The 13078-nt window shown below is 36.0% G+C and overlaps 1 protein-coding gene across 6 annotated transcripts in view; it reads left to right on the top strand.

Annotated features, from left to right (window-relative positions):
• Window positions 1-13078, top strand: part of SUGCT (succinyl-CoA:glutarate-CoA transferase) — a 317360-nt gene that overhangs the window by 133894 nt on the left and 170388 nt on the right. For all 6 annotated transcript variants that reach the window (XM_088167705.1, XM_014883473.2, XM_088167721.1 and 3 more), the window contains one exon: window positions 1820-1922. In XM_088167705.1, coding sequence (XP_088023831.1) covers window positions 1820-1922 — 103 coding nt within the window. The remainder of the gene's footprint in view (window positions 1-1819; window positions 1923-13078) is intronic.

Genomic DNA, 13078 nt, shown 5'->3' with positions numbered 1-13078 from the left:
CAAGAGTTCTCTTGCAGCTGTCCTGTCTTGTTAGAAATGAGAGAGTAGAATTTGAAGGGTCAAAAAGTAGTAGCTGAAAAAAACTTTATAACAAGGGAATTAGTGGGCCATGAAATATGAAGCATCTCTGTTGCTAGCAGGGAACTGCATAGTTTTATATAGACAGCATCTGTAACTGAAGGGAAACAGTTTTTCATGTGAATCTTATTTACATTGTGCAGTAGTTTGAGCCCCAAACCTTAATAACAGAAGGCTATGTATAACAAGAATATACAGATTGAGTATTGCTGTCGAATGGAGAGTACTGAAGGGAAATTCAAATTGTATTTTGACCAAAATCATGGTTTCTTAATAGCTGCAATCACTGAGGAAGGAAGGTTAGCTGCTTCTCCAGAGCTACCTTCCCTCCCAGTTTCCTGCAATGTACCTGATTGTAGGTATGGCTGCAACAAAGTCCTGAACTTGACAGACCTTAGATGGGCTCAACAGCAGCACTATCCTTACAGCTGACTACATCTTAGCCATGAAATCACTTTAATCACTTTGATATTCAATGAAGTATTAGTAATTAGACTGTGCAATATTCTTATATCTGTTTTATTTAGAAGATATGCTGCATTATGCTTCATTTCTTCATGAGTCATGCTTCATTTTGCACTTTTAAAGCCTGTTCTTTAAGGTTTTTTAAAAAGATTTTTCTCTTCTATTCCACCTTCCATTTCTTCTAGAGTTGTTTGTTGACTTCAGGAGTAAAGCTTCTAGCTCTAAGAAAGGGCCATTCATATTTTGTGCTAGAAGTAAAGATTAATGTTGCTGACATTGTTCCAAATTACTCTTAAGGAACAGGAAACTGGTAGCTATAGAATACCAGTAACTGAGTGTCCCTTTTAAAGGTTTGTATTAATTTCATTTTCATCAGGTCTTTAATTCACTTTTTTTTTTTCGGTGTTGGGTATATCATGGAGGCAATCTTTGATTTCTGATAAGCTGGTAGAACCCTGTGTAATTATCTTTCTGAAATTTAAAATATTCTCTCCAAGTAAGTTCACCTTTGATTCGGGATCCCAGATGACTGAAGGAAATACCATCTTTCAGTGGCTGGTGTTTCAACAGTGTGTTTTTTTTCATGTATGCAACTTTACAAGGCAATGAGGAAAGAAAATCTATCTAGCAAAACAGGGGAAATAGAGTGGTGATGCTAGTTATGAAACGGAATGCTTAGAAAGAAATAAAATGAGCTTTTTGCATGTGATACAAAGAGCTGGAGCAATGTGTTCATCAACATCCAAGCACCGTGTATATATGTTGAACTGGGTGTCCTTAGGATAAGCTGTAGAACCATACAACAAATAAATATGTGATCAGTCTTGTTACCTGGCCTAAAAATGTGGTTTTTAATCCTGATGTATGTTTTTGATGGTGCTTTACATCAGCTTTTAATGAGCAGTATTGTATGGTACTTGCACTATATCTTTTTGTTGTTATATCTGTACATAATGGAAAACAAATGTGAAGCACACTAATATAACTGAGCAAGGGAGGAAACCCATTGATCCTTATTTGAAACTAATGATAAATGCATCATTCCTGCATTGCTTCAGATGATCAGATAGAAGTCATTTCAGAGATGTTCTTTACCCTACATCTTTGGGTTTTGCATTTCTGAAGAACATAGGTAGTACATATTTGTTATTTTATTCACTGACTGGGAAGAAATCAGTGGAAAGGAGTTATGGAAGAGAGGAAGGAGACGTGCTACACATTCCTTAGAATCTGAAAGTACAGTATTGAAACCACATTCATTTTTATTTGCTCTTAGGTTTTCAGAAAAAGAGACGACCGAGTGGTTGCAGCTCTTTGAGGGGAGTGGGGTTCCCTACGGCCCAATCAACAACATGCAGCAAGTGTTCTCAGATCCTCAGGTTGGTCACACCAGCTCTCTTCTCTACATTACTACACGTGCTTTACAAATGCTGAGTAATGATCGCTCCTCCTGCCACTCACACCTGATTTTGGCTGCTTTAAAACGGGATTTGGGAGGCTTATGATGGATTGAGTTTCAGCCAATAGTGAGTCTTATTAAGTAATAGATACAGATCTTTAAATTAATTATATGCTTGGGAACTCGGATTTTGTCACATCAAATTAAACCATAAGTATTCCATGTCTCACATACAAAGTCTATATTTCAAAATTGGCTGATAAAACACAGAAAGATACTGTAATATAGTATGTAATTGCATTTTATTGCATAAATATGCAGAAAAGCACCTTTTTGGGGGGCCCCAAAATAACTAATTTTCTGTATGGAGTATGGACAACAAAAATCAATTTTGTTTGAAAAAGAAGGGCAACATTTTGACTGGAAAAAGAAAAATGAAGCACACAATCCATATAAAGAAAGAATCTTAACCTTTTCTTGGCCTGGTGGTTTCAGTAGCTGTAAACAGCTAATCTGTGTATCTATTTTAAATGTTAGATATTACACTGAATTACACCTATGCTTAATTATGAACAACATTTTTATATCTTAGTACCTGTAGAGTTACATTATCTTCATATTCCCTGATGCCTCCCCTGCTTTTTACTCTCTGGTTTTGGATGGGTTAAAGAGCCTAAGATAAACTGAATTATACTGTCTTGAGTACTGTAACTGAGTATTTTATGGCTTTCTAGTGTGTGGTGAATCTCCTCGAAGTTGATTTTTACTAAAGAGAATCACAAGAAAAAATGCTTGAGCATTGACTATTTTGGTTCTTTCTTCCAATTTTGTACATGTCTATGCTGTCAGAAGTGTTTGTTGTGACTGCAATTGCAGCGTTGGGAAAATAAGAGCAGGCAAAGCAAACCCTGTCATAAAAGAATATGTTTATAATAAATATGTTTGTTATAAATATTATTATATTTTAGAGTCATAAAATAATATTTGTTAGGTGACTGTAGGGAAAGAATCTTTTTTTATTAAATAAATACGCTCTTTCTCCTTAAAATGATGTAGTATCATGCTGTAAAGTATGCATGGGCCAAATTTTTCACTTCATAACTTTCACAGGGATTAAGGTAGGGCTTTGAAGAACATACAGCAAGAGTATTTTACTCAGACTTGGCTGTACTTGGGGCAACATTGGAAAAATATTCTGTGCTTTATTTTTGATGCTGCGAATTTTAAGAAGTTGAGTCTACTCTGAAAGAGACTGTTTTTAAAACATATGTCATGGGCTATTACCTCCCAAATTGGAAAGAGGTTATCTTGGCTACTTTGCTCTTGTTAGCATTCATCTAAATAACATTTTCATATATATATTATTATAATTATAGATAAGTTATTTATATATATGTGTCAGATTATTACTTGACATAGTTAACCTATCTAAAAAAGGTATCATGGGGCTTTGCAGTTAGATATGCCATGTTTTTTGAAATATTTTCCTGTAAAGGGGCATACTAATCTCCTCCTCATGAAACTGCTTTTCTACACGCTTCTCTGAAATACATGGCACCCAGACATTGCTATTGGAAATTTAATTCCAATATTTGTACATAGCTGCACGTTAGACATTTATTTCATTTCTGAAAGAAGCATTTTCTCACAGATATTTTCAGTCCAAAGGAAGCAGGGGGGGAAGAAAAAGGACTGAGACTGTCTGACTGGGGAATAAGTTTATCACCTGAGAGACTGTAATCTAGGTATCCTCTGTGTTGCAGACAGGTAGAGAAGTTACAAAAGGAAGGCCTCAAAACATCAGGCCTTGCTCTGCTAAATTAATAGCTAGCTTGTCACTTCTTCGAAGTGCAGCTAAGTGGTTTGCAAGTTCCCATGTGAAAACAATCTAGAATGAGAGTTTGTTAACACAGCAAACTATTCCTGGGTGAAAAACGAGTTCACTTGTAATAACAAGAGGTCTGTCTCATGAGATTCAGTGAAGAAAATATGCAAACAATTCAAGAATAGAGAGATTTGATGGACAAATAAAATACCTTTTACTAACCAATGGAGGAATTGGCAAGAACACTATTAACCAATTAAAGTTGCATACAAGGTCTGTAAAAACCGTATAAAATGAGTTGTGTGAATATAGAATTGGTTGTTCCTGCACGAAGAAAATGGAGTCTCAGCAGATTTATTACAACACTTTCCACTACCAGGTATAATAGGAGAAAACCAGCATCCACTAACAAGAACATACTCCAATCACAGCAGGATTTGTCATAAAATCATAAAATATTTTGAGTTGGAAAGGACCTTGTGAGGTCATCTACTCCAACAACCCTGCAATCTGCAGGGATATCTTCAACAAGATCAGTTGCTGAGAAGTCCCATCCAGCCTGATCTTGAATATTTTCTGGGGTGGGGCATTTACCACCTATCTGGGCAACCTGTTCCAGTGTTTTCTGACCATCATTGTAAAAAACTTTAAAATAGCTAATCTAAATTGACCTTTCTTCAGTTTAGAATCATTAACCCTTGTCCTATCACAACAGTTCCCACTAATAATTCTTATTATTTTCAGTACTGAAAGGCCACAGCAGGGCCTTCTGTTTTCCAGGATAAACATTCCTAGTTCTCTCAGCCCTTCCTTATTGCAGAGATGCTCCACCCAGCCCTCTCATCATCTTCACTGCACTCCTCTCAACTCGTCCAAGTTGCTCCTTCCTATACTGTGGACCCCAGAGCTGGACACAATACTCCAGGTGGGATCTTATGAGAGCAGAGTAGAAGGGGAGGATCTCTCTCTTGATGACCTGGTCACACTTCCTTTGATGCAGCCTGGGACACATTTTGCTTTCTGGAATGCAAGCATATATTTCTGGTTCATGTCCAGCCTGTCATCCACCAACTCCCTGTATTTGTTCTTATCAGGGCTGCTCTCAATCTTCTCATGCCCTAGCCCATATTGATCATGAGGATTGCCTTGATCCAGGTGTAGAACTTTTGACTAGGCTTTGTGGAACCTCGGGATGTTCCCATGGGTCCAGTTCTCAAGCATGTGCGAGTCCTTCTGGATGGCATCTCATCCTTTGGGTGTGCCAACTGCACCCCTCAGCTTGGTGTCATCTGCAAAATTTGCTGAGGGTGCACTCGATCCCTTTGTCTGTCACTGATGAAGACATTAAATAGCACTGGTCCCAGTAAGTGCCCCTGGTGACAAGGGATGCTTGTCACCAATATCATGTCTCACTAAGACACATTGACCCATGGATGGTCATGGGCCATGGATGTGACTATACAACCAATTTCTTTACCCACCTATTCATCCATCCACCCATTTTCTTATGTGTTAAACTGATCCCAGATTTTCATCAAGTATGAAAACTTTGTAATAATTCTTCCCAGTGCTTACGTAATAATGTGGTTTTCTCAGACTCAGTTTAGATCAGAAAATACAGTTCTAAGAAAGATGTCATTCAACTTGCATATGATGACCGTGCATACTGATACTGACATGTTAAACTCTTTAAATTTACATAACAGTGTTTGATCATAGCACAGTTATCTGCTTCTCATTGCCATTTGCTTTCAACCACTGTCAAGAGTCCAGAAAAATATCAAAACCAGTGATAGTTCAATTTAGCCCAACTCTTATCTAATTCTAATAGATAATACACAGGCTTTGCTAGCATCTTCCATTTTGTGTGTTACTATCAAAATTGGACCTAAAATTTTTATACACTTCATTTGTTGTCATTATATTCCTCTTTGATCTTTGGATTTTTATATCCATAAAGCAAACACCTTTCATTGTAAGTGTAGTCTTGCACTGTTAATGACTGAGATGCACTGCATGGATATCTGCTCAGCTGTCAGTAATGCTGTAAAGGGTGCTCTAGGCTGGTACCAGATGAGAACACAAATCCCAGGAGGGGTCTGGAATAATGCAAGGGATGGCTAGAAGCATGTGTGAGGAAGTAGGGAGAAAGACAACTACAGGAGGCGATTGAAATGGTCTAATGGAACTCAACTGGCTACAGGCAGGTTGTGTTTTCAAATTTTATTTTAACTAAAAAGACCATAGAGTTCTGAAGGCTGGGAGTGTCTTATATAACTCCTTCTATAAACTGAGATAAAACAACATATTTTTTGATCCCAGGACACTTTGCTAATATCATTAACAGCTTCAGCTGTACTCCAAGTGAGCTGCCAAAAACCAGGAAATTCCTCACTAAGTTGGAGTGCCAGGTGATACTGTTTTTCCATGAATGGAGTGAAACGTCCACTTTTCCCACTGATTATAATCTTTTATTCATTTGTGAAGTTAAAATGAATACCACAGGCATTTGTACTGGTAAGTCAATCAGTCTGTGGAGAGACATATGCGTGTACTTGTGCATATATGGATAAAATGGCTGAGAGAAAAAGGAGATTAACTAGTTAAGGGAACAAATTTCCTAAGAATGTGAGGGAGAAAGGAATGTTTGTGAAAGTTCTTACAAATGCTTAATAGAACAGTATAGACTATTTTAATGAAAATTTATATAGTGAAAGTTTTAAAAACTATTTTTAAAAAATGTGCTCTTTTAACCAGGCCAAGATAGTACAAACATTAAAAGAATTCTTAAAACATTTAAAAATCTTTTGAGTGACCTCAGTATGGTCCCATTTTACATACCACGGGGAATATGTGTATGAAATACAGTGTGGTTTGAAGCTTTCCAAACACAACAAACTTAAAAGAGAATACCATTTTTAATAGAAACTATTCAAATTCTCCCAAAAGATAAAACAAAATAAAAACAGGTACGCACTGTACTGCAGCTAAGTATGCAAGAACAAAGATCTTTGCTGGCTAAGTGAGGTGACGGAAGGTGGGTTTTTTTCTTTAGAACGTTGTCCTCCCCTTTTTTGCACTGTAATTTCTTTTAACATTCTTTAATACAGTGTTCTTACTTTAAATAGCTGGTATATACAGAAAGCAACAAGACAACTGAGGAAAAAATGGGCAGCTTAATAAATTGTAATCTCGTGTTTTACTATATTAAATCTATTCATGTCGATAAGTTTTACTATATGAATGTTGTCAGCTGAAAACAAAATGAAAACCATGCAGTGGCACTTCCCCCGTGCCCCCCCAACAGTTACAGTCATACCACACAAGTTGAGTACATCAGGTGTAAGACATCATCCTGATGCATCACTTCTGAGAAATATGGGGAGGGAAATATCGGAGCTGAAATATCACAGCTGGCCCTGATTTCAGCTCCTGCCAAACACCTGCAGACTCTAAAAGGATACCATAACAAAACTCCACCCTGTGGCAAGAGGCCATCCCTTAACAACCCTTCCCTGACTTTGCATCACTATAAAAATTAATTTAACATTTTTTTACTGAAACCTTAGTCTTCCTGTCCCAGAAGGCCATTACAGTTCCTTTAGCCATTTCTCTGAATATGCCTCGGAAAAAAAAGTCACAGTAAACTGCGTATTGAAATATCTAATAGCTGGCAATTATTTGATGTTTTAAGTTTATTATTTGTGGAAACTTATGAAGGTGGCAGTTTATTTTTTTTTTATTAACCTTCAGATTGCAGATTATTTTGGAAGTAAGTTTGTACGCATCCTGGCAAAAATTTCCTAGCATCTGGTAAAAGCTTCTACATTCAGTATTGTGAACATATAAAACAGCAGAAGTTATGAAATGCGTAGGGTGTTTTTGTTTTGGATTTTTTTTTTTAGTTTTTTTTTTTGTTTTTAATTGTGTGGGTTTTGGTTCTGGTTTAGGTTTGATTTTGGTTGGGGGTTATTTTGTTTGCTTCCTTGTTTTTTTTGTTTTTTTTTTTAATATGACGTATTTAAATTGTTATTCTTTGTTGAAATACACTGTTGTGGCATATTGAGGGCTGTCACAAGATGAATGAAATTATATTCATATTCATAGTACTAGAGGGAGGTTTTTTACATGTAGAGGTTTCTGCAACTGAAAAGTAGCTGGTTGAAGACCTGAGGTAATATGATATTTCTTGAAGTAACTCCTAACAGACAAGAGTTAAATTTTGTATGTATCTATTTAATAAGGACTAAAACTGATTGGAAATCTTACTATAGAATGTTTTTATATTTAAAAATGCCAATTCGTTGAAAGTTAAACAAACGGATGAACACATCTAAAATTAAACTGTACTTTGAATCAGAAATTCAGCTATCTTCATGCCTCTGTCTCTAAGTTGAAAATGTGTGCTGCCTGGCTTTGGTGTTTCAACACCAACTTTTACATCAATTTTTCAATTCTGTGCAATGAAAAAGCACCACACCACCAGCCATACACAACCCTTTAATTTTGTCAAGAGTAGGTCTCTTATACTAAATTGCGAATGTTTTTGAGCTTTTGGTCTGTGGGAATTTTATAAAAGTGGATTCTCTTCTAAAGGGGAATGGATTAAGAATTGGAACATATTTTGAAGAAGTAAAATGGAAAATCCAATTCCAGCACTCTTTGTAGTATGCGATTTTCAGATATACACAATTATGCAGTGTATATATAGTATGAGAGAGTTCTATATCCAGATGTTATAGGAAAGTCTCAAAATGAAACAGCACTTATATTTTGGTATAAGGAACATTGTAATAGGAAGTGTGTTTTAAATCTTGGCTGTAAGGAAATCTGGTACATGACTGTGCCATGTTTGTGCATGGCCTGCCTCTGTTACAATGAATCATGAAGAGCTTATAGTGGAGAAGTCTTGGAAAAAACCTGTATGTTTATGCTAATGACAGGATTTTGTCTGTACACACATTTAATATACAGCTACTGTCTAGATAAGAAAAATAATAGTAAAGGAGTAGCTCATCAATTTCTATTATGAGGTTTTGTTTTTGCTTGCTTTTAGCTTTACAGAATTTCCAGTGCTGATTGCCGGCTTAAATCTCAAGTACATTGGAAACATTTCTGGTAAAATGACCTACTTGTGGGGGATAAAAAGTTTCCAGAATAAGGTTTTTTTACATCAACATATTCTGACAACTAGATTTTGCCTGGAAGCTCTTCTGCTCCATTTTAGGGAATTAATACTTTCTCTAAGAGACTTGAGCAGAAAGTTGATGACAGTGTCAGAGATATGTTCTTTTCCATTCTATGTTTTTAAGGTTAGTGGAAAGAAGCTGGCTATTAGTAAAGAGGACTGGAGTCCCACGCAGTGCATGGTTTCCTGTTGCCACATGTTCCCCAAGTCCTTTATGAATTTCATGAGCCCAAAGGTGCCAGTTTGGCTTGAGACCAAGATAAGAAATTGTCTAACTACACTAGATCAAATATTTAGGGTTTTTTTTTCCATGCTTGAATTTTGATTTCTAGGAATGCTACAATAAATAAGAACAACACCAGCATGAGAACTCACTTTACTGTAGAACCTCTAATTCATATGCATTGTGATAGTTTTAAAACAGGTAATGTCTTTCTGCTGTACCATATTCCTGAAGCATGCAGGATAGACTTGACTGATCATTAGGAGGGCATTTAGTCTGCCTTCTGAACCAGGTTGTTGTCTGTCAAATTCTTAATTCATTTGATTCAGAGTATAAAAAGAAGTGAAAGAGGTAAGAAGTTGCAGAAATATAGCTTCTTATTCATAGAAGTTGAATGCCAGACAGAAATCTCTTCCTGCATCTGCCACACAGTTCCCACATGGTTTTGGATAAGACACTTCAATCATGATATGTGTGTGCCTCATGTTTTTAGTACCTACCTTGTGATGCCACATGCAAAATACGTACCAGTGCTGAGTTCTCATGGATGTAAATGAAACTGTTTAAAATCTTACTGGAGAACCTGAAAAATGTGACGTTTTTAAAATAGCTGGGGGTTTATCCTTAATTTTCTCTATTTTGGCTTCTTAGCCATGAAGTTGGAACTCTGAGAAGCAGTGTTGTAAAGATGCAGTAGTTATGTCTCTGTAAAGTTTAACTTCTCATGTGAGCGCATCAGAGAAGTTGGGAAATTAAATTTTTTCTCATGTGACATAACTGATATATATTAAAATAATGCCTTATGAGAAATAACACAATTTTTAAACATCTTTAGTGAATGGAGGCTCCTGATATGAAAGAAGTTGAGCATGCACTTAGATTGCACTGCATTTTCTTTGTGCAAGCAAGGAAGTGATGCTTAGGAGCAACAATTTTTTCAGTGCCCTTTTCAGTGTGTATATATATGTGTATATATATATATATATATATATGAATGGTATGTCTTTAGCTAATACTGTTTTCACTAAGAAAAGCGTGATTAAGTATTTGTGGGTTATGAAGAATATCAAGTTCTCAAAAAAGAGATCCCTTCTCATAAAATCCTCAGTTGTATTTAAAAATTACATTGCAGTCATGGCTGTTCAAGGACATGAAGAATCACCTAGCTTTTTCTGGGCATTTCTTCTAGAAGCACACATGTCAAAACACCATGCTTCGGTATGAAGCAGAGCCTGTTTTTGAAACCTCTCAGTTTTTGTTAGGCTTCAGTGTTAGGAGTCTGTAATACATGTCCCTTGTGCCTCAAACTCTTGGATTAGTTTCTGTACTTGCAGGAGTTACACATTGGTTCCCTAATCTTGCAGTTCATCAAAGTGGCATCAGTTGGTTTCAAAGAATTTGTATTTGGCGTCTCACACTACCAGAGCATGCTCAGGATAAGGCCATCAGACTTTGATCTACTGAGCTAGATGATGTGTAAGTTCTGAGAAGCTCCATACAGAGTGTGAGCCAGGCCCCATTTCTGTTTGTGGAGTCAAATGAGAGTTTTTAATTAACCCAGTTCTTGCATTTATGTAAAGTTTGATGAGTGTTGAGACTCATGGGACTGATAAGACTGTATGGGAAAGAAAGGAATACAAGTATATGTCTATCTCATCAAGTCTCTCAGCCTGAAGTGAGTTTATATGCTGAAGTAATTGATTCTTTAGAAGCTGATTTTACTTTTTTTTTTTTTTTAATTTGAGTGTCCACTGAATAATCATCACAAAGTAATAGTGAGTTTAAATAGATGTTCTTTGCTTTCCCCACAATATGGAAATTGTGAGACTAACTACTGACTATTGGTTGCCTGATTCAAATCAAATAAGTACATAAAATCAAGTAAGACAACATTGTTTTAAAATATTTTTCTTAAGTAGATGTGACTTCATCTACTAAGCAAATTTTAAGTAGAATCAATAATAAAAACTGTGATTTCAGATTAAATTTCAGACATGCTTCAGTATAACTTCTTTGAACAAAGGATTGCTTTTAATGTTTCTTAAGGTTTTAAAATTCTTTTTCACAATAAATGCCACCAAGTTCTCTTGGAGCTCACTTGAACATAGCCTGGAGGGTTTTTTTGTCTCTTTCAGAGGCCATAAGGGCTAGATTTTATCCTTGGTCTTCATTACTTATATTAATTACAAACTAATCTGTTTATAAACAGTTTGGTGAAGCTTTGTAATGTGAGTTAAGTTTTGTAGGCATGAAAATTCTAAAGATCTTCTGGTGAACACATATTTCAGAATCTCTCAAATTATTGTAGCTACAGATGATGATATATGTATTCCAGCAAAGAAGAAAATAAAATGGAAAATCCAATGACAACAACAGAAACTATGCTGAAACTGCAGAAACTGTACAAATCAGACTTTACTTATAATTTGGTCTTCAGATGCTTTACCGGAGTGCTCAACTTGATTAAAAAAATCTTAGCTCAAGCCATGACCCTGACCTATCATCTTGAAATTACCAGATTTCCTGCACTCGTTAGACTAAGTTCATCTTGGAGTCCCACTCACTGGTGGAAAAAAAAGGTGATATTTTCAGATACGATGCTGACATGTTTATTTTACACTGTAGTTATGCAATAACATTTAAAGAAAATGTACTGTTTTAGTTTTATGCCTCTTACTAACAAGGAGAAATTTCTGAGCCATGAGAAGACAAGTGTGTAGGCAGAGTAGGAGTGGGTACTTGAAGATACAGATTTCCAACCACCACAAATAGGCATTAATGAGTCAGGTAAGTGTTCTCTGTCATTGCCATTTTCTCTCTCATCTCTGAGTGGTTTCATGTAGGTTTCTATTATGATTCAAGTAGACAGCTTGAGGAAGCAGGAAGTTTCCTCATTGTGCATGGCCAGTGAGGTCAGAAACATAACCATTGTTTTAAGGAACTTATTCTAAGTTTTAAACTGCCTATAGCATTCAGATGTTAACATTCAGAGCAGCCAGCCACATGCTGAAATTTTCTTCACACAATTTCAATTGGCTAGTTAGCAGCCGTAGCATTTAATTATAACAAAATCAAGAATTGTGTAATTTTGTAGTATATCTTCTAAGCGTAAAACTTCTGTTGAATTACACATCAAAATCTTGGTTAATATTGTTAATCAACATCTGGGATGTTCTTAAAAACTTTTTTTTAAGTCCTGAAAAATAATCTAGATTTATTGTTAATTGAAAAACTCTAAACAACCAAAAGCTGATTTTGATCAGATTTACAGACAGAACTTTGGGAGGACCCAGCTGAATTTTAATTGTTTAGGATGACTCCTGAAACTCCTCATAGCTCACAGACTAAGAAAATGAAAATGAAATGACATGAAAGGTCACCGCAATGTGAAGGTAGTGTAGTAAAGGTAATTAATGGTAGTATTAAATATGAGATCCTGATTCACATGTGAGAGAAAGCCAGAAATCAGGAATTTGAAGCCAAGTTTACAAATGGTAAGAAAAAGACAAAAGAATAAATTGAGATGCCAAGCAGATGTTATTTACACTATGGATCCCAGTTTAATTTCTATGTAAAACCAGTAAGTTAAAAAAAAATAATCTTTAAAAACAAACAACATTTTCTTATGTTTTCCTACTAATGTTGCAAATATTATATTCTTCTGTGGTGAGCTTTATAGATCAGAGTTTCGAGAGTCAGGCTACGAACCTGCAAGGGCCATTTTGAGGGATTGCTTTGTGTTTCCATGAGCTGGGCTTTGGAGAAAAGCATCTCCTAAATGTAGTCTTAGTCTGATGCTCTCTTGGCATAGAACAGGCAACTGTAACACATTTTCCTGCAGTCCTTAAGTCACACCCAAAGCAGACGTGAACAGAAATGCTGTTTTGTTCCAGATACTGT

The sequence above is a fragment of the Sturnus vulgaris genome, chromosome 1 (genome assembly GCF_052056855.1).
Source record: "Sturnus vulgaris isolate bStuVul1 chromosome 1, bStuVul1.hap1, whole genome shotgun sequence".
In the NCBI taxonomy this organism is placed as follows: domain Eukaryota; kingdom Metazoa; phylum Chordata; class Aves; order Passeriformes; family Sturnidae; genus Sturnus; species Sturnus vulgaris.
Note: the sequence above shows the minus strand (reverse complement) of the source record. Positions and strands in the feature narration are given on the sequence as shown.